The 20999-nt window shown below is 39.8% G+C and overlaps 4 protein-coding genes across 4 annotated transcripts in view; 1 reads left to right on the top strand and 3 right to left on the bottom strand.

Annotated features, from left to right (window-relative positions):
* Window positions 1–2960: 2960 nt before the first annotated feature.
* Window positions 2961–9819, top strand: tmtopsb (teleost multiple tissue opsin b). The gene is made up of 4 exons (XM_060861128.1): window positions 2961–3324; window positions 4874–5202; window positions 7125–7358; window positions 9574–9819. Exons 1-4 carry the CDS (start codon window positions 2961–2963, stop codon window positions 9817–9819), a joined length of 1173 nt encoding a protein of 390 aa, XP_060717111.1.
* Window positions 9820–11486: 1667 nt separating this feature from the next.
* and1 (actinodin1) lies at window positions 11487–16046 on the bottom strand. The gene is made up of 5 exons (XM_060861127.1): window positions 16001–16046; window positions 15781–15870; window positions 13498–13542; window positions 13284–13417; window positions 11487–13051 (listed from the first exon to the last, which is right to left on the bottom strand). Exons 1-5 carry the CDS (start codon window positions 16044–16046, stop codon window positions 11561–11563), a joined length of 1806 nt encoding a protein of 601 aa, XP_060717110.1. The 3' UTR covers window positions 11487–11560.
* Window positions 16047–16700: 654 nt separating this feature from the next.
* cops9 (COP9 signalosome subunit 9) lies at window positions 16701–19059 on the bottom strand. Its single transcript, XM_060861624.1, has 3 exons — window positions 18899–19059; window positions 17847–17919; window positions 16701–16870 (listed from the first exon to the last, which is right to left on the bottom strand). The coding sequence occupies exons 1-3, from the start codon at window positions 18959–18961 to the stop codon at window positions 16833–16835; spliced, it is 174 nt and encodes a 57-aa protein (XP_060717607.1). The 5' UTR covers window positions 18962–19059; the 3' UTR covers window positions 16701–16832.
* A 500-nt stretch (window positions 19060–19559) lies between these two features.
* Window positions 19560–20999, bottom strand: part of otos (otospiralin) — a 1526-nt gene continuing 86 nt past the window's right edge. The window contains exons 2-4 of the mRNA XM_060862176.1: window positions 20824–20890; window positions 20460–20483; window positions 19560–19967 (exon numbers count right to left, since the gene is read on the bottom strand). Coding sequence (XP_060718159.1) covers window positions 19780–19967; window positions 20460–20483; window positions 20824–20884 — 273 coding nt within the window. The 5' untranslated portion in view covers window positions 20885–20890 and the 3' untranslated portion in view covers window positions 19560–19779. The remainder of the gene's footprint in view (window positions 19968–20459; window positions 20484–20823; window positions 20891–20999) is intronic.

The following is a 20999-nucleotide window of genomic DNA, read 5'->3' as shown; positions in this document are numbered from 1 at the left end:
TCTTCTTCATCACAAAACCTATAAATATGATAAGGTTGAATAAGTGATTAAAGTAATTTATGTTTTATGATATAATGTCCTAAAAATGTTAGTTAAGTCTGAGACGAGACATGAGACATGACCCAGATAAAACCAGAGACAGGACTGACATTTGCCTTTAACCTTTATGTCTTCTGTAATTAACTGGGCAGGTGTTGGGTTTCTGTGTTAAAGCGCAGCGTGATGATGTCGGGACGTCCTCCGTGTTACAGGTGGCTCTTCTAAAGATAAGAACGCAGCTCTGGTTTGAAGGCATTGCCACCTATCAGTGTTCATTTACACACAGAACCTGATAAGTGAATGTCAGCGAGACGCACACAGGAAGCTCGTTTACTCTGAAGGTTCTTATTAAAGAGATATCTGATCTAGAGCTGAAATTAATTTAGCAGTAAATTAGATCCTAACAAGAAACATCCGTCTATTCACATCGTCCCTGTGGCTGAGGAACTGCCTCTGTGTACGTCGTGGCCCAGGAGTGCGTCTCAGGATACTTCTCTTTCCACCTCGGAATGAAATCTGTTTATTTCTCTGTCAGTGTGAGACCAGACATTGTAGGTGTGAAAAGGTTTCAGTCGTCTCCTGAGGCAGATTTCTTGTATACACACGATGCCTTTTAGTCTTGTCTCCTGCTGCTGTGTGTTTTCTTACGGATCACTGATGAATGTCTGGGTTTTGAACAGAGAGCACCAGGATTACGTCCTTCATGAGAACCAGAACAAAACCACATATAACCTGAAAAAACACTGCGACGTGTCATTTTCTGACTCTGTGTTTGAGTTGTTTAATTTTACACAACACAGAGACAGTTTGTACTTTCTCTGGTTTTATTAATGAATAAATCCGAGCCTGAAGGCTGCCAGAATGCTTCTTCTTGTTTATTTGAGTCTCAGATAAATTTCTCCTCAGTCTCCTCTACAGCTCTGACAGAGACACTCGCTTTTCTCTGCTTGTCGTTATTCTTGGACGCAGTTCATCCTGGGACATTTTATTGTGGTTAATAAAGATGTGGCGATGCTCAGCAGGAGCCCTGAACATGAGCAGCTCAGGATGAAAAGACAATGTTGATGAAAATGTGAAGTGACAGATACACAGAGGAGAAGAAGAGACTTTACTGGACACTCAAGAGGATTGTCTAAGTCAGAGACGTTCAGAAAGGGTTTGTCAGATCCTCTGAAAAAGGGGCCTTTATATATATATATATATATATATATATATATATATATATATATATATATATATATATATATATCTTTGATCACAGCTACATCACTTTATTTTTTATTTTAATTCTTCAGTTGCCGTTAGGGACCATTAGCACACAGACTCCAGAGAATCCAGTTATCAGATGAAGTGATGCTCCTGTCTTCTTGTTCTTTTCAGCATTTTATGGCGCAGTGATTTACAGAGTAAACAGGAACAATTTAACTTCAAGCTTTCAGACGTCATTTTCTGACAGAATACAAATAGTTTTTGCTGCTATGAATAAAATTTATAAAATAAAAATAATATAATATTATATGAATAAAAAAATGTATTTTTATGTTTTTTATGTTTTGTATTGTTTTTTTAATAATAAATTTTCTTTTCTTAAATTAAACGTTAGATTTCTTTACCAGTGTGAGGTTTTTAACCACAGATGCATTTTTTTCTCTAAAATTCTACTTAAATATTCTCCAAGAGTGCCAATAATTATGGATCTGCATTTATTGATTTTTTTCTTTGGGAAGCATTTTAGAGAAATGACGACTTTTATTGTAGATGCATCATCACTTCTTTTAAACTAATGGCACCTTTAACTGGTGTAATTCAGTGCTGATGTTTGACACTAATGAAAGCTTCTGTCAGCTCATCTGAATCTGGACTCTTTTCAAAATGTCTCTCTGACCAAAGAGTAAAGCTGTAATTCCTGCCATTAGAGCTGATGAAACCTTCACCTGTCTTGTGTGTTCGATTTCATCCATGCATTAGGATCAAAGTCCAAGAGTAAAATGAAGCTCTGACAAACGTCTAATCTGCTCTTGTGTGATGACAAAGTTGTGAAGAAGCTGAAGTACATTTATTCCTATACACCAACACACCAAGCCAGATTCCTGCTCATGTAAACACTACAGTACCTGAAATAAACCTCAACTTCTCACTAAACTTCTCACTAAATCTACAATTAGACGAGTTTTTCTGTGTGAGCTACAAACAGTAAATTAAAGAGTTATGTGTTTTATATACCTGAGAACTGAAGCTGTGATGTTTCAGAGGAAACTAATCAACACCTTCTGACCAACCGACAGGCAAAAGACTGTAATTAACATTTCTGTGGTGTCAGATGAAGCGTTTCCCACCTGAGAGTGTGAACATCTACAGTGTGCAGGAGAGACTCTGTGCGTGTCCGTGAACATCTCAGTGTTCATTAGATGGTTTTTCTATCTTTAAAACTGACCACACCGAGCGCCTAGGAATAAAGGTCATGTGCTTAATTGCAAGTTAATTTTAACAAGTGGGCACCCGGTGTGTGTGTGTGTCTGTGTGTGCGTGTGCGTGTATGTGTGTGTGTGCGTGTATGTTTGTGTGTGTCTGTGTGTGCGTGTATGTGTGCGTGCGTGTCTGTGTGTGTGCGCGTGTATGTGTGTGCGTGTGTGCGTGTGCGTGTGTATGTGTGCGTGTCTTTGAGCGCGCACACGTCAGGTGGGTGGGCGCGCGCTGGGAGCTAATAAAACCCCTTCAGTTCGACAAATGGGGTATAAAGAGACTGACCATCATCCTGAACTTCATCATTCTTATTTCATCTGATTGAATAAATAAAGTGATGAATTAAAGTGAAATTAAATCCTGGTGAATGTGACATATTCCACAGTTTCTGGAGTTATTCATTTATTTTGCTTGTATTTATTTATTAATTCGGTCTCTTATGGTCTACTTGATGGATCATGGATAACTCGAGCGAAATCATCACGTCTAACTTAAGCTGGAGCTGCGCCTCGTGCGCTCGTGCCAGCGGCGGCCACGCGCCCTCGGAGCGAGATCTGAGTCCCGCTGGTCACGTGGTGGTCGCCGTGTGTCTCGGGATCATCGGCACGTTCGGCTTCGTGAACAACGCGATTGTGCTCCTGCTGTTCTGTCGTCACAAGCCGCTGCGCTCGCCGATCAACTGCATGCTCGTGAGCATCTCGGTGAGCGACCTGCTGGTGTGTGTGCTCGGGACGCCGTTCAGCTTCGCCGCGAGCGCACGGGGACGGTGGCTGATCGGTGCGCGCGGCTGCGTGTGGTATGGCTTCATCAACTCCTTCCTCGGTAAGATGTCATCTGAAGATCTCAGCTTAGTCTCTCCTCCTGTCTCGTGTGATGCTCATTTATCCTGCACGAACCTGCTGTGTGTCACCTCAGGGGTGCCAAAACTTTAGATTTGGCTTCTAATTCTGGAGTCTTCATATCTGGAACCCATCAGTTTGAACAACAACAAAAATGCAGGTTTCTTTCATTCAATTCAATTTGCTGATATTAACAGCTTTATACAGTAAATTCAGGAAATAAATGATACATTTAAATGAATCTTTAATCGTAGATCTAGAGGAACGCAGTAGATCTGCACACTGTCATAAGGCTGAGAAGGAGAACCTTATTGTTCTATATTCGGATAAAATTTTCCAGTCTTTCCTTCGAGAACCAGTGAAGAACCCTTTATCTCTCACTTATTCTTGGAGAACTCTGGAACTCTGGGTTCTTGTCCATCCTGTAAGGGTTCCTTCCCTCAGAGGACACACAGAACTGTTCATGGTTCTGCGGTTATAAACGACTTACTGTATTTAGATGTCATGTTTAGATGAACAGTCGTTTTACGGCATTGTGCACTCACCGCAGATGTTCTCTGAAAATCACGTGATGTTCATCTGAACTGTGAACAGTGAAGGTGTAAATGTAGAAAACTGAAATGGGTTTCCAGAGAACACACACGCTGCGGTTCTTTGTCACCTGTGTGACTTTGTGCACTCACTCTAAGGCTTTATGTTCTGAGGTTCAGAGGTGTTTTAACTGCAGGAGATTTTAAGTAGCTGTGTAACCGACTCTGAACGCCGGCTAATAAACCTGCATTAACACTGTGTTAATACTGATTCAGAGGCTGAACATGATACAGTAGAGCTGCGGTGGATGGAGATGATTTGTAGCTCAGAAATCAGTGCGACGTTAATGAGCATTAAGAGGCGTGATGGTCAGAGTGGCACTTTATACTGTTTCACTGATTAAATGGAGTCTGAAAAGCTTTTCTCAAGAGTTTAGACACTTTACACTCATCAGACATAAACATTAAAACTTCTTGACTTGGTAAAGTTTATGAAGAAAATGTTACATTAAAGGGAACGCAGATGATTTTGTTCTTTATTCTTGTGTTTGTGAACAGATGATGAGTTTGTTTTCATGTCTGCAGACGGTGTGGCCTGAACATCGGTCTAATCCGAGCACATCAGACACACTTGTGTGTTATTACTCTACACTACTGTAAACAATGACAGTTTGTAGATGGACAAATACTAATAATTTATGGTGAATTACTTCATGTGTGTAAAACGTGTTTTGAGGTGTGAGGAAGCTCTAATCCCTCTGCACTCTGAACACTGGTCTTTAGACAACAGAATAAAATATCTGATAAATGACATGATTTACTGTAACCTGAGCTTCTGTCCTTCATCCTGCATTCATGTCACCCAACAAAATGTTTCAATAAATGAATTTTATGAAGTGATATAAATGATTTTCCTGGAGGGGCACACAGATCACATCTCTCTCTCTCTCTGTCTCTCTCTCTCTCTCTCTCTCTCTCTCTCTCTCTCTCTCGTTGGTGTAGGTATCGTCTCTCTGATCTCATTGGCTGCTCTGTCATATGAACGTTACTGCACCATGATGGGGGCCATGCAGGCCAACATCACCAGATACAAGAAGGTTTTCCTGGGCATCACTTTCTCCTGGATCTACTCGTTGGTGTGGGTGGTTCCTCCGCTTTTCGGGTGGAGCCAGTATGGCCCCGAGGGTCCCGGTACGACCTGCAGCGTTAACTGGACCACAAAAACAGCAAACAACGTGTCCTACATAGTCTGTCTTTTCTTTTTCTGCCTCATTCTTCCGTTTGTAGTGATTGTGTACAGCTACGGAAAACTGCTGCATGCCATCAAGCAGGTGAGATTTCTTTAAAATTACGATTGTAAAAGTAGACACTCATTAATATTTAATATGAATGTACTTATCTTTTAAATGAATTGGACTGCAGTAGATCATAAATGTTTGTTACAGATGAAAACAAAGATGCACATTTAGAGTCGTTAAGTGTAAAGTGCAGACTGCTATAGCACAGGATCACCACCAGAGGGAGACAGAGAGATGATTTAAAGTGACTGAAAAGTAAATTAAAAAAACAGCAGCAATTAAAGCTGATCTAAATAGAGCCACAAAAGCAGCAGGTCAAAGTTCAACACATACATCTGACCTGCTGGCAGCGAAGTGAATACAGAGGAAGACTTGAACATGGTCTCATTATTGCTCTGCGCTCTCTCGTGTCCGTATGGTGAGAATACTGCCTGTGATGGTGGACTACAGAATACAGAAGGAGGATGAGTGCTGAAGCTGATGGATTTGAAGGCTGGTGATTTATTTCATGTTACAGAAGGCGACCGGGAGAGAAATACAGACCTGTGTGTTTCCTGTCTGTCAGAAAACTCCATCGTTACAGCTGTGAGCTCCACATTATCACGGTGTCTCGGAGAAGACAGACCACAGAGAATTTGTAGTGTTTCAGCATCGTCATAGTTTAATCCCTCAAGTTAACGGCTCTCGGAGGAGCTTCTGTGAGAGTTCACATTGGACTTTAGACAGATGTCCCCTAAACAAACAGAACTTTTCTGATCTTTTCGTCTTCATCACAAGATAAAGGTTAAAGGATACGTTGTTTTTATGTCTCATGATTTGTGTTTGTCTTCCAGTTTCTCACCAACTGACGAGTTCCTGCAGTTTACAGAATATTTAGTACTACAGAGAACTTTTTCCTGAAAAGCTCGTCTCTCTTCTGTAATCCTGCTCAAGTGGTTTAATACTTATTTATTTCCCTCCTGATTTTATTGTTATTTTTGATTTTGTTCTTTTTTGGCCTTTTGCTTCTTCAGCTTGTGTTTAAGATTCATTTGAAGATGTCAGCAGTTTTCTGTAGTGATGCACATGAAGCTCTCCTCGTCTCTGATTGTGTCCAGTCTCAGCTCTTTATTTTCCCCATAAAGATCATTCAGAACTAAAAGGCTGAAAGCAGTGAAATCTCCACGTGACGCTGCTGATGATGTTGTTTTTCCGTCTCCCTCAGAGATCTCACCCTTAATTGGAAGTGCAATCACAGCTGAGGCACAAACACAAGATCCAGATGTTCACCCCCCCACGCACACGCACACACACACACATACACACACACACACATTGCCTCTCAGCTTCCTGTGTGCTTTGTTTTAACCGTAAACACATTGAGGAGAGAACAGACAGACAGACAGACAGACAGACAGACAGACAGACAGACAGGGTTCTTAACAACAGGGTGCCAATTAATTCCATGTCCATCAAGAGACATCATGTTACGTCTCACATCAACACTTTAGGTAACAACATTACAGCATAGAGAGAGAATTTATTGACACTTTACAAGAAAATAACATGATAGTTAAAATATATTTTAGACTTTATATCTTTAGTAGAGAAAATCATCAGAGAGAGAGAGGAGTGAAGGAGTGCAGACGAGACTCTTTATAAATATTTTCAACAATATCATGTTTTTACTGAAACTTTATAAATTCAGAGTTGATCAAATAATTAACTCCACAGAGCTTCTGAGTTTCGGACTCTTCTCTCTAACTGATCATTTATCATTTCTATAGCAACCGCTCATTCACAGTTAGCCACTTAAACAGGTTTAAAATCGTTTCCTATAAACAGATGTTTAATTAAGATGAGGAGCAGCTCATGAGGAGCAGCTCATGAGGAGCAGCTCATGCTTCCTGTGTGATGTTCTTAACTCTGTCTTCTTTACTTCTGTTTAATGTGTATCATCTGTCCTGGTGATGAAGGTGACGAGGATCCACACGGCGCTGAGTCGTAAGCGTGAACAGCGGGTTCTCCTCCTGGTGGTCACAATGGTGGTGTGTTATTTGCTGTGCTGGCTGCCGTACGGTATCATGGCGCTCGTGGTGACGTTCGGAGAACCCGGACTGGTCACGCCCGAGGCCAGCATCGCGCCGTCTCTGTTAGCCAAAACAAGCACCGTGATCAACCCCATCATCTACATCTTCATGAACAAGCAGGTGAGGGCCATCACCCTCATATCACCGTCTACATCACTGATTGTGTTTCTGTTTATAACCGCTGCACATAGACGTTTCCCAGAGTTCCTAATCACACTGACTTCTGTGTTCAGATTCTTCCAGTCCTTATTGTATGAAATAACCTTTAAATATGAATAATACGTCTCTAAACTAGAAGATCTCGACACAGCAAGCACATAAGTGCTTTACTTTCAGGGTTCCCACGCGTCCTGGAAAACCTGGAAATCCTGGAAAATTAATGACCAATATTCCAGTCCTGGAAAACACATGGAAAATGAGAGAAAACATAAACTGTCCTGGAAAAAATCTTGTTGTCCTGGAAAATTATTGTTATAAATGTTATTGATCATTTAAAGAACAGTTTACAACTGGTCAATTAACGTTAGTAACAGAAAGCGCTCTGTTCAGGGACGCCGAGTTTTGACGGGTTTTTTGTTATGCTGTTTAATCTCGCTGTGACGGATGACGCTGTCTTGTGTTGGCGGTTTCAGGTGCTAGGAATGGTTTAAGTGCTCGAATGTTTTCAGCAAATGGTGACGGGGAAGCAGGTTATATTAACCTTGTTAATCTGAATATCATGTGCAAGGGGAATGTACAGCAAACTAAAGCATGCATGACGGCCTGAGAAAGGAAAGGGGATTAATATGTGCGGTCTTTTTATTTTATAAATGTTGATGTTTCATTCACATGACAAATTGTCTTTAAAAGTATAGTTAAGTAATAGCCATAAAGTGTATGTTGTTTTTAAGACTTCTGGAGAGAAGAACATATTACTTTAGCCGTGAATCTGTGATCCTTGTCTTTTTTTGCTAAATTTGAAATGTCCTGGAAAATGATCTCTGAAAACGAGTGGGAACCCTGACTTTCTCTTTACTGACTCTAAACTGTCTTTCACAGAGATCAGATTCTTCTCTAACAGTTTAAAGAAACTTTGGTCACATGAAAACATTCCCACAGAAACGCTCCTGAATTTACGATCAGATTTTAATCGCTCACATTTGGCTGAAAAAAACAACATCAGCAGCTTTGAGAGTTTCACAAACGAGAGTTTCTGGTCCTGGGAGCTCTGGGAAAATGTGTGTGATGATTATTTACTGTTTAAGGATGTAAATGTTTATGCACTTTAAATGTAACTATGCAGTTGAAATATATATATATATTTTTAATAAATACAATTAAACAATTCTTCAACCTGTAATTTTTCCCCCACTGAGGTTTTACACCTGAATACAGTGAATGTGAGTTTCCTCAAACAGACGAGTGAAAGCGTCCTCACGTCCTGTGCTGTAGCTCTACTGAGGACACTGAGACGTTTGTCCGAAGTCTACGTGGACGTCCACTGTATGTCGTTTTCAGTCTTCAATTCCTCCCAGCCCGTAACCATGGTAACTGTGAGTTGAGGCGAGTTGAAGACTTAAAGTGCTGTACAGATTCCAGTATCAGCTTCTGTGCTTTAGAGATAAAGATGAAATGAAACGAGGAAGAAAAAAATACAGATTTTTCATTTTACAAGAAAGAACTGGTGAGTAAATCTGGAGCCTGGAGGTGACGTGGTGTCTGTAATCACACAGATGTTTCTCCACCGTTAAAGCTTCCTGGGAGAAAAGCTGTGGTGCTCTTCTGGAATATTAATTTAGATTATATTAAGAAGAAGAATGTAGACGTCTGATCAAAATTTTCTCCTGGATTACATTTATATTATTCTGAGCCCTAACCCTAACCCTAACCCATACAAACACACACACACACACACACACACACACACACAAACATACAGAGAAACACACATACACACACAAACATAAAAACACACACACATACACACACACACAAACATACAGAGAAACACACACACAAACATAAAAACACACACATACACACACACATACAAACATACAGAGAAACACACACACAGAATGTGTTTTTTGTGTCTCGTGAGGAAACGTAGTAACTATACGTATATCTGGGCTCTTGGTTTATAACTTCACTATTTTTTCACATGAGATTTTAATATCATGTTTATTTAATTATTTACTTTTTTTTTTGGAACATTGAGCTGCATGTGTTCATGTGTTAATGCTGAAATGTTTCTGCAACGTGCTGATCACTTTATTTGGGTTCCTGACTTTCTGTTCCACATAAACATGCACTTTAACTCCTCAGTATTTTTTCTCTGTTGTTTGTTTTGCGTCAGTTCTACAGGTGCTTCAGAGATCTGCTCATTTGCTCGTCTTCAGCTCGAGCATCACACTATAGAACCTCCTCCAAGGTCACAAAATCTCTCAGGAACATTAGACGAGCCAACGCTCCTGATACAACTCTGAACCCAAATGCCGTCTGCAGTCCAGACAGCCACAAGAGTGTCTCACAGCCCGACACCTGTTCTCCTTCAGGTCCCGTGAAGCCTGTAGTCTCTCTGGTTGTCTACTACCACGAATGAGAAGACAGACAGAGACCTGGGTCTCGACTTCACACTGCGGCTGCTGCTGCACACGAGAGAAAAGATCCAATAAAACCGTTAGAAACACGCCTGATGTTCATTACGTTATTTTCCACATTTGCCACTAGAGGGAGACTCTGAACCGTCTAACTTTATTTTGACTTCACTTTAAGTTCCTCCAGGTCCCAGATTGTCAGGTTCAGTTCTTCACTTCACATCTACAGCTTTAAGGGTCTGTCTATAGAACTGCTTTCATGCATTAAATATTAAAAAAAAAAAAAAATGAGGAAGAACCTTGAGAAGGAACCGATCCTCACTGGAGTGTGTGGATCTTTACACATTACCAAGTGTGTACAGGTTTAGAAGAGTAACTGATTATGTTGAAAGGACTAAACAGTTATCTAAGTCCAAGTCTCCAGAATGTGTCAGAAAATTAACAGAAAATGTAAGAAGCTGCTGCTGGACCCAAAGTACCAAACTCAGTCGGCTCTACTAGGAGGTTATGACTGGCATCTAGATCCAAAACACACCTAGATATCTCACTCACTCACTCACTCTCATTCATCTTCTACCACTTATCCGAACTACCTCGGGTCACGGGGAGCCTGTGCCTATCTCAGGCATCATCGGGCATCAAGGCAGGATACACCCTGGACGGAGTGCCAACCCATCACAGGGCACACACACACACACACACACTCTCATTCACTCACACAATCACACACTACGGACAATTTTCCAGAGATGCCAATCAACCTACCATGCATGTCTTTGGACCGGGGGAGGAAACCGGAGTACCCGGAGGAAACCCCCGAGGCACGGGGAGAACATGCAAACTCCACACACACAAGGTGGAGGCGGGAATCGAACCCCCAACCCTGGAGGTATGAGGTGAACGTGCTAACCACTAAGACACCGTGACCCCCACACCTAGATATATTCCAGAATATTTTGCAGTGATTTGTGTTGATTTTAGTCTTGTGTGTCTTCTGTTCTTGTAACAGAAGCCCAGCTGTTATCCGTTACATCAATATGAAAGGTGCTCATTATGATCGCTGGTAATAAATGTCTGTTTGTTACTACATGTTATTATATCGTTATTTTACTGACGTTATTTTTTCTTTCAATCTGACTCTGTTTCATTTCAGTTGTTTTTTTTTTCCTTATTAAAGAGACACAACGGCAGTTTAAGATTTTATTCAAAAGCTTTTTTATTTAAGACATTTAAGAGAGAAAAGTTTTTATATAAACACATTAAAAACATATTAAATGAAAGAAAAAGCACCATTCTGTAAAAGATTTAAAAGACTCCTATAGAAAGATATCAGCAGATTTTAAAGAAAAAAGGGAAAAAATGAGGACAAAAGAAAAAAGTTGTTCATATTCAGAAACGTTTTGAAATCTACCACCTTTAATACTCAAATATCATGTGATTTCAAATGATCCATTAATCAAGAAGTTGCACCAGGAATCTTCTCTAAACCATATAAACCAATTCAACTAATCATTGACACGAGATCGAGTTAAACCAACAAAATATATATCATCAGCTAAAGAAATGAAATCCTGTACAATGCTGTCACACGTCTGCACCTCGCACGATGGAGCTGAAGAGCTGCTGCTTGTCATTCAAACCTTTTTACACCTGATGTGAATTTTATTAATGAGTGAACATTTTTCACACCTCACACACTGTTCTGTTTCTCTCATCATCATTCGTTATGCTCCTTTTTGCAGCTTTTTACTTCTTCTTGTAGTCTCCTGAGTAGGCACGCTGGTGCTCCTGGTTTGGGAAGCGGCTTGCATATGCCTTCAGGATGTCTTGGAAGTTGATAGAACCTTGATTCGGCTGATCATAAGAGGCGTAGGAATCCTCCTGACCGCTCATGTAGCGGTCATACTGCTGCTGCTCGTAGCCCTGGTTGTCTGGCTGCTGATCAGGGTAGACGTCTTCCCCCTGTTCCTTATGGTGAACCGGTTCCTCCCTGTGTTCCTGATGGTCACGTTCCTCCTTGGGGGAATGCATCTCTGGTTCCTCAGCTTCAGGCACGTAGCGCTGCAGACGGCAATTTCTGTCATACTCGGGATCACAGTGAGGATCAGGTTCAATCACGCCCTTTCTGGTGCCATCTGCGTTCAGATGTGGCTCATAGTTGTCCATTGAATGTGAAAGCTGCCTTTGTGGGAATGTCCTGGGAACATTCTGGGTTCGAATTGGGTAGCACTCTTCATCATAGCCAATAAAGCAATCATAGCCCTCCTTGGTCTTTCCTGGAGGTCCAAATGATTGGGAGTTCTCCTCCATAGTGGGTGGCTGAGGGTGTTGTGGAATTTGGCGTGAACCAGGGGGAAGCCTGCGCATGGCAGAAGAAGCTGCAGCATCCTGGAACATGGCATAGGGATCGAAAGGAGAGTTTTGTAGATCCTGGATAGGGCCTGCAACAGAAGCTGGATCATCTTTGGGATCTTCTGAGTGATGGGCTACGACTCCATATCTGGTAGATGTTAGCGGGTTGCAGTTATCTTCATATAACGGGTTGCAGAACCTCTCGAGGGAAGCTGGAGAAGATGATGCATCTGATTTCTGAGATGCCGCTACAGCGCCGTAGGCACAATATGGGTTGACACGAGAATCACAGTTGGGATACTGAAGGTACAAACCGGCTGGAGCTTTCTGCACCTTCTGTGAGGAGGAGCCTAGATGGGCGTAGGATGGAGCTGGGACACCGGCGGGTTTGTAGCCGTATGCACCACGGAAGTGGTACTGCAGGCACTCAACATCTTCAGCACCACAAATTCGCAAAAGCTCAGCTTTCTGCTCAGCAGACAGGAAGGACTGGGCCATGGGGGCATAATAGTACTGACCAGAACTTTGATCTTTCACCACAGGGGTTCGGATGTAAGCGGGAGTTTTAACTGGAGCAGGAGCAGGAGCAGGAGCAGGAGCTGGAGACTTTACAGAGGCCACATACGGATAAGCAGAGTATCCCAGAGCATAGAGACATTGTGGATCCCGGTATGGATCACAGGGTTTAACCTGTGCCTGTCTCTGGGGTTCAGGTTTGGGCTTGGGCCTGCTCATGTATGAGTTCACACAGTTTGGGTCCTCAGACTCGGCGCATGACTTGTAGATCTCACCCATATGCTGCAGATAGAGTTTGTAGGAGCGCTGGGATTCAGCACGGTTCTTGTTCTGCAGGTATTCCAGATACACACGGTCCAGATCTGCAACCTGAGAGGCAACCAAAAGCAAGAACTGTGTTAAATTACATCTTTGTGACAGCTAGCAACGAGACCAGCGTAAACATTCACTTAGCTACACCCTTGGTTCCTCTGAAGGTTTTACTTACAAGTCACAAACAACAAAACCTTCTGTTATAAGGTTCTACAGAGGAACCAGGCAAAGAACCTTCAGATTCTTCTCTGTTTCTTATCTGGTCTTTACACAGTGCAGCAGTACTCACTCCCTGCTGGTTGCCATTGTCGGTGAAAAACTTGTACCAGTTCCAGAAGTCAGAGTGTTGTTTGTACCAGCTGATGTTCCTCCGGTTGCGGATGAATCTCTTGGAGGAGAACTCAGCATTGATCTTTTCAATATCTACATCAGATGGGAGAATTTAAAGATTAAATACAGCGCTTTCAGGACTTTCAGAAAACTGTAAAAGTTTGAGAAATTACCACGTTCCCTGGAGGGCTGGGACACTGGGACGGCCAGGAGGAACTCTGTAAAAGAGGAGGGGGAAGAAAAGGAGAAGAACCAGATGTTGAACCAGAAAATGCTGAGGTAAGCGGAGGTGTAATAGCCCACGGTGTAGCAGCCTGTGGTTTTATGGTTCCAGGGAGGAGGTGGTGGTTATTGTGCAGGTGCCACTGGATGAGATTAATGTTCAGACAGAACACATCAGCACTTTTAGGTGGATCAGCAGGAGGCTGCACTTTGAGAGCAAAAGCTATAAAATCTACAAAGAACAGGAGCTGCGATGGCCACAGGCGGCTCTCATTATCTCTGGAAAAAAACCAAGTGTGTTTTCCGGCTTTTATTTTAGTGAGGAATTTTATCCTCCATGGCCTTCACCTCTGCTAGTGCCATCATCAAACACAAGAGCTAAGACAGAGCAACAGCTCAAGAAGAATCCATCAAAACATGAATTTATATTCAGGCTCATTATGAAATTGTATAGAATTTTATTCATTTTCTTGGAACAGTTTTTAAAACTGTAAGTGATCAAATATCTCCAAATAAACAGGATTTCATCTGTTGCTATTCATTAAACATCTACAGGTTTAGCAGCAGCCCAAAACTCAACACCCTGAACGTTTTAACAGACACGGTGTTAATGAAGCTGCTCTGTGGTCCTGGGGGACGTAACAGCGTTATTATTAGATCACTAATAAATACTTCTAAAGTAATTGATCCTCTTTCTAAACATGTATACTAACATTATCCTTGTTGTTCTGGTCCGTATGCTCGGTTCTTGTGTACTTATTTACTGAGACTCACCTGCTGAGATTCGCTCAGATTTACTATAATGACCTCATGTTAGTGTTTCTGTCACCGAAAACTCACACGTGTGCGAAATCATTTAAACATTAAACATTTTACTAACATATTTTAGTTCCTAAAAGGATCATACGAGGACTTTTATTGAGAGTAAACAGAAATGACTATGTAATTACATTTAATTTACATTTAAACATATTACATATATTAACTTAATTCATCTGAAGCTTTAATTACGTTCATAAAACAGAACTGAGGACGGCTTAAAATTTCTCTGCGAAACCTTTGAGATATGAACTGATGGAATTGTTTTAAAGGGCAGACACACAATGTTCATCACAATGTCTTCTATTTAAGAGGATAACCAAATATCTGAGCATCATTTACTACTGGTGTTAATTATGTCCAGCACTGACGTGTGTTTATTGCAGTTTCAGTGTTAAGGACTGAATTATACTGAAGACGTGTTTATGTCATCAGTCTGCAGCGAAGCTCCTGCTGTTCCTCTGTCATCATGAGTGCTGAGTGTTTTAGTCTCATCTCATGTGGCTTTAACTTTTCTCTGATTCCTAATGATCATAGAATTATATTAACCTGCCTCGTACTGTGAGACATCACGTAAGAATAATCCTGTAATAATTCTATAATCCTACAGGTCCAGAGTGCAGATCTCACCTGCGAATATCGCTGTAGTCAGCAAACATCCTGTGAACATGTGAGAGAAGGTTGATCTTCTCAGAAGAGCCATTTTTCAGCTTTTGATGCCTGCGGAAGAGAAAGGAAACAAAACTCACTGCTTTTTTTTTCACTTTTTATTGTGAATTATTTAATCAGTTACTTTAATTCTAAAAATGTAAGAAAACACAAATCCAAATCCATGCTTTAAATCTCTGATGTATTTCTGTTCTCTGAAACGTTTTTATTTAAACACGACATGTTGAAGTAACAGGGTTGCCAGATCACAGCCCTGTTTTCAAGTTTGATTTGAGTTCAAAAAATGGAACAAAACGTCAGAATCATGACTATTAAATATATGGTGTAGAATTTAACATCATATATAAACAGCACAGAGTTCGAAGGTAGAAGCGGTGAGGATTTTTCTTTCACACACATTTACTGCACTAACAGAACCTTCTGTATTTTAACGCGTAATTTTACCTGCGAACAAAAACACACACAACAAGCTGCACTGGTTTGACTTGATCTACATCTGCAGTGAGATTTCTCATTACTGAAAGTAATAAACGAATAAAAATGCGATGGGGTTCAATGAAAAATATTAATATGAGAAAAATAATGAATACACATGAAAGGTGCAGCCTGGTTCAGGATATCTGTCCAGATCTGATGGAACTGAATGAAGAATAAACCCAGGGAGGTTTGTGGACTCAGAGAGATTAATCCATGCTGGAAGTCTGAATCTGAATGCAGATGACGGAGGATCGTGAGACTTGACTTACCTGTGATAGGTGTGGAGGAATTTGGGCCTCTGAGCAGAGGCTTTATCTGGAGACCTGTCTCAGCTCTGGGGTTCTGCAGAGGCTCCGGTGCTGTTTGTGCCCCACGGAGGATTCAGGCACGTTTTAAACACCACCTTGATCATTAAAAACAAAATGCAGCATCCTGTGGGGTCATGAACAGACTGCAGGAGACACAGCGATTGGTTCCTTCTCGTCTCACCAGCCGACCAATCAGAGCTCAGATTTACAGATATGGCAGGAGACATGAGACAACATGAGACAAGAGGAGAAAGCGAGGACGTTCAGGTTTGCTTTAAAATAACTCACTGTGTTCTGCACAATGGATCTCTGAGATAATAATAAACATCTAATTTACTTCATTTTACAGACTTTATACATCCAGTATGTCAGCAAATCAACACAGTTTATATCACTGAAGTCACACTAAATATTTCTATAAAATGTTATAAACCTTTATGCTGATGAAGCATTGTGAAATATTCTACATTATAATGGTGTTCATTATAACGACTAAACCCCGGCATCATGACAACACTAAAACAAATAAGAGTTAATAGTAAAGTGTTGAGATGGTTTTTTGTGGCAGACACAGACATTGTGATGTTTGTGTGTTTTCTTGTCCACTTGCCCGAGGGGTTTGAGATGTTGCACGTCTCGACAGAAACATATTTTTTCAGCAAACGTCAAGACATGAATCGAGGAACATCTGTGTCCTTGTTAACATCCGATTGAAGGTGTAATTATACACAGCTACTACAGGTGTTCAGGAATTTACAAAAACCTGCAATCTGAGCTGGGAGCAGATTTCAACATGAACACAGAAGAATCCGGATTGTTTCAGCTCGTGGAGTCGAACGTGTGAGTTTTAACGTCTAGAAAACATCTGGAAGCTTAAAAGCTTTCATTTTTTCACAAAACATTTTATTGACAATAAAATACACACAACATCATAAAGTGGACTTTATACAGAGGAGAAAAAAAGGTGAAAAACAAAACAAGTAGAATTTCACATGACAAAGCGCAAATCTTCATCACTGGATGTCCTCGTCATCGAAGAGGTCTTCAAAATCTGAGAGGAAACACAAGCATTAAACACAGACAACAGAAAAACACACAAACTGTCACTTTCCTGAGCTTTCACATGTGCAGGATTTCTCTTCATTAAAGACGTGTGCAGTTTTTTTGTTGTTTTCTGCCCCACGTTGTTCCAATTTGCCTCACGAATGAAGCTGCAGTCGTGTGACACGTGTTCATCTCTTTTCAGCTGCTGCTGATGGAAACATGGCTTTAAAACCTGGAGTCATGCTGCGCTGGAGCCAACGAGGCTCCGTAAAACCTCCTTTACACACCGGGGTTCTGCCTCTGCTTTAGTCTTTACAGTCTGCGACTCTGACTCGATCCTGAGGCGAGGCTCAGTTTACTACCAGTGTGTAGGAATAATTAGACAAATATTAAATACAGATAACACCACAATACTGTGGACCGAGTTACCCAAAGTCTCAATTATTATAAGGGTCAAAAAGTATAAATGACAAATTTAAATAATAAATTTATGCTCATTATTTTTTGAACAAATTGTTAAAATTTTAAATCCAGGACTCACTTAAAGAATTAAAACACCACTGCAGTGTGTGTGTGTGTGTGTGTGTGTGTGTGTGTGTGTGTGTTTTGAATTGAGATTCGACATCATAACATTCAATAAACACCTCGTTAATATTTCAACTTATTTTGCCTCTTATTCTAATTTTATTCATCACAGTTCTGTTTAAAATGTTCCACTTTGTGAGATTTAAACGTAGTAATTGTTTGTATTGTGCACAACTGAGTCATGGGGAAAAGCAGGGAATAGAGAGAAGAGCACAGAATAAAAAACAAGAGGAAGCATGCAGAGAAAGAGGGAGTGAAAGAAAGAGGAACAAATGAAGAAAAGAAGAGAGACAGGGAGGAAAAAATAAAGGAAAGTAAGTAAGTCAGGGAACTAAATATTCTGTTTGAGCTGAAATCCTAAAGACAGAATCAGTTTCATCCCCAGTCCTGTGTCTCACCATTGAAGAAGTCTGAGTGCACGGCTTTCTCATTAGCAGCCAAATCCATCAGCAGCCCTGTACTGCCTCCTGCCTGTACACACACACACACACACACACACACACACACACACAAATGCACATACACAAAAACACACACACACACACACACGTACATAAACACACACACACGTACATAAACACACACACACGTACATAAACACACACACACGTACATAAACACACACACACGTACATAAACACACACACACACACATACATAAACACACACACACACATAAACACACACACACACACACATAAACACACACACACACACACATAAACACACACACACACACATACATAAACACACACACACACACATACATAAACACACACACACAAACACACACACAAACACACACGTATACAAACACACACACGTATACAAACACACACACGTATACAAACACACACACGTATACAAACACACACACGTATACAAACACACACACGTATACAAACACACACACGTATACAAACACACACACAGAAACACACACAAATTTTCAAAAATAATGTCCACTTTATTAACGTTCACTATAATAAACATTATTTCAGTGACATTTGTCTTATCTTCCTATTTATATATTTTATTACTGCACATTCTGTAAATTTCAGTAAATCTGTATATGATGTTCATAGTACACACACATCTGTAAATGACTTCCATATTTACCACTTTATTTAACTTATTTCATGTAAACACTGTACTAATATCCTGCACTTACTGTTACTGCACTCTGGTTAGACCTAAACTGCATTTCGTTGCCTTGCACATGTGTAATGACAATAAAGTTGAATCTAATCTAATCTAATCTAATCTAATCTATTTAACTCTCACCTCCTAAATTTGACTCATTAACCAATCAGAATCGCTGTGATGTGATATTTTAACCAATCCGAAACCAGGAGGCGGGATTTACCGCAAAGCGCCTGGTGAAAGAAAACAATCCTGAAATAAACATCGTTTTAGCTTCATTTTGTACAAACAGCTCCTCGATACGAACCTCATCCAGGTCCACATACGGTCCTGCGCCCTCAGGAAACATCTCATCCACCGCCGGCTTCATGTTCGGACTGAAAGCTTAACAACTAGCCAGGGACAGCTTAATAAACAGCGCACCAAACTTGGGTAGTACCGGAACTTCCGGTGGTGTCACATTTAAACACAACCGACTGGAAGCAGGACCCACTGGCGCTGTTGGTAACCGGGTCTGAACCGTTTAATACAAACATCATCTAATTTAATTAGTTTGTTTTATTTGTTTTGTTTTTATTATGTTTTTTTTATTTTATTGTGTTTTGTTTGCATTCAAATCATTTTATACCTTTGTTTATTTGTAATGATTATGTTATAATTCATTAATTTTGCATAAACAACATTAACTCTGTGTTAATACACAAGTGTTTAATGTTTATGATAAATAAAGTGTTTAATGTTTATGATAAATAAAGTGTTTAATGTTTATGATAAATAAAGTGTTTAATGTTTATGTATAAATAAAGTGTTTAATGTTTATGATAAATAAAGTGTTTAATGTTTATGATAAATAAAGTGTTTAATGTTTATGTATAAATAAAGTGTTTAATGTTTATGTATAAATAAAGTGTTTAGTGTTTATGATAAATAAAGTGTTTAGTGTTTATGTATAAATAAAGACTATATGATTATTATATAGTATATGTTTAATACATGACTTATTACAAGTATAACTGATTACAAAATATTTGTCACATTTTATAGATCACAATTAACACGAATTTAATGTCTATCTTATGTTTATAGATTTTAAGGTTAAAATTGATTATTAACCAAAAAAAAAAAAACAATATATATATCTGTCATTATTCCTGAAATCTCCATGCACAGATCTGTCTGATTGCCCATTTAGAGCCCTTCTTGTTCAGCCACTTCATATCCCAAAGTGTCACCGAGATTCTGCTGGGAAAAGAAAGTCTTGGCCATCTCGTTGATCTGGTTGTAGGCTCCAATGCTACGGAAGTATTCAAGGTAGTTCCAGAAATCAGAGTTTGAATATGGCCAGTAGGGTCTGGCCAGAGGCTCCTCATAGGGAACTGAGTATAAGATACAGAAACATGACAGACATGTAGCACAGATGTGGAGGTTCTTATGCTCAAATCATTTCATGTTAATCTTTAATTTTACCGGTTTATGTCAAAATGTTTTTTTAGTAACTATTGATTTTAAAAGCATAAAGAGTCTCCTGTTAGATACAGATTCTGGAAACATTTAGTGTCGATGCAGAATCACCAAAACATCCATTATATCCAGGGGAATACATTTAAACGCCAAGAGAACCGTAACTAAAGCCTTAAATACCATTTACTACTAAATACCAACCACAAAACCAGGAAGTAATAGAACTGGCTTTTAACAGCAACCTGAAAGTTATAGCATTTATTTTTATACCATTATAAATGTTATAATTGTGTCAAATATTTATAATTCATATGAAAATTGTTTGTTTCATGGTTTCTGTAGGAGCAAAGAAAGAAATTTTCTTATGGCTCAAATAAGACATCACATAGGAGCAAAAAAAGGTTTACCTTCTTCATTTATGACTCGAGCCCCTGAAAAGCAGAGAGAGAGAGATAGATAGAGAGAGAGAGAGAGAGAGAGAGAGAGAGAGAGAGAGAGAGAGAGAGGTCTATCAGTAGGTTAAACAGCTCACAAAGAGTTGATTCACATGTTGCTCCTGGACTCAGGAAACGTGGAGTTTTGTGCCAAGTTTTATTTTTAAGTATTTTTCTCTGCTTACAAAGTTAATACAGTCAAATCTGACATGCATACAGGATGTGAAATTAAAGCCTGTTTGTGAATTCAGAAATCTGTTTTCTAGAATTTTTACTGTGATTAAAAGATTCAATAAAATCTTTTTTCATTAAAAAAAAAAAGTTACAAGTTTCTCACCGGTGAGATGATTGGCAGCAAAACACATGAAGAAAACACAAATCAGGACACAGCACTTCATCTTTCACTAAACACACAGAGGAATCAAATCAAATGCAGGAAAAAAACTTAAAGTTTATAAATCTTCCAGTTTAATCTTCAGTTTACTTCCCTTTTTGTATTAGAAGTTAATTTTA

Source organism: Tachysurus vachellii, chromosome 25 (assembly GCF_030014155.1).
Source record: "Tachysurus vachellii isolate PV-2020 chromosome 25, HZAU_Pvac_v1, whole genome shotgun sequence".
NCBI classification, from domain to species: Eukaryota; Metazoa; Chordata; class Actinopteri; order Siluriformes; family Bagridae; genus Tachysurus; species Tachysurus vachellii.
This window is presented reverse-complemented; position numbering and strand designations above follow the sequence as displayed.

Coding starts and splice junctions, on each gene's coding strand:
- cops9 (XM_060861624.1), bottom strand. CDS start 18,961: ATGAAGCCGGCGGTGGATGAGATGTTTCCTGAGGGCGCAGGACCGTAT. Junction 17,920..18,898: donor CGTATGTGGACCTGGATGAG/GTTCGTATCGAG, acceptor GTGTGTGTACAG/GCAGGAGGCAGTACAGGGCT. Junction 16,871..17,846: donor GCACTCAGACTTCTTCAATG/GTGAGACACAGG, acceptor GTTTCCTCTCAG/ATTTTGAAGACCTCTTCGAT.
- tmtopsb (XM_060861128.1), top strand. CDS start 2,961: ATGGATAACTCGAGCGAAATCATCACGTCTAACTTAAGCTGGAGCTGC. Junction 5,203..7,124: donor TGCTGCATGCCATCAAGCAG/GTGAGATTTCTT, acceptor CTGGTGATGAAG/GTGACGAGGATCCACACGGC. Junction 7,359..9,573: donor ACATCTTCATGAACAAGCAG/GTGAGGGCCATC, acceptor GTTTTGCGTCAG/TTCTACAGGTGCTTCAGAGA.
- and1 (XM_060861127.1), bottom strand. CDS start 16,046: ATGTCTCCTGCCATATCTGTAAATCTGAGCTCTGATTGGTCGGCTG. Junction 13,543..15,780: donor TTCCTCCACACCTATCACAG/GTAAGTCAAGTC, acceptor CCTCTTTTACAG/AGTTCCTCCTGGCCGTCCCA. Junction 13,052..13,283: donor ACAATGGCAACCAGCAGGGA/GTGAGTACTGCT, acceptor GTTGCCTCTCAG/GTTGCAGATCTGGACCGTGT.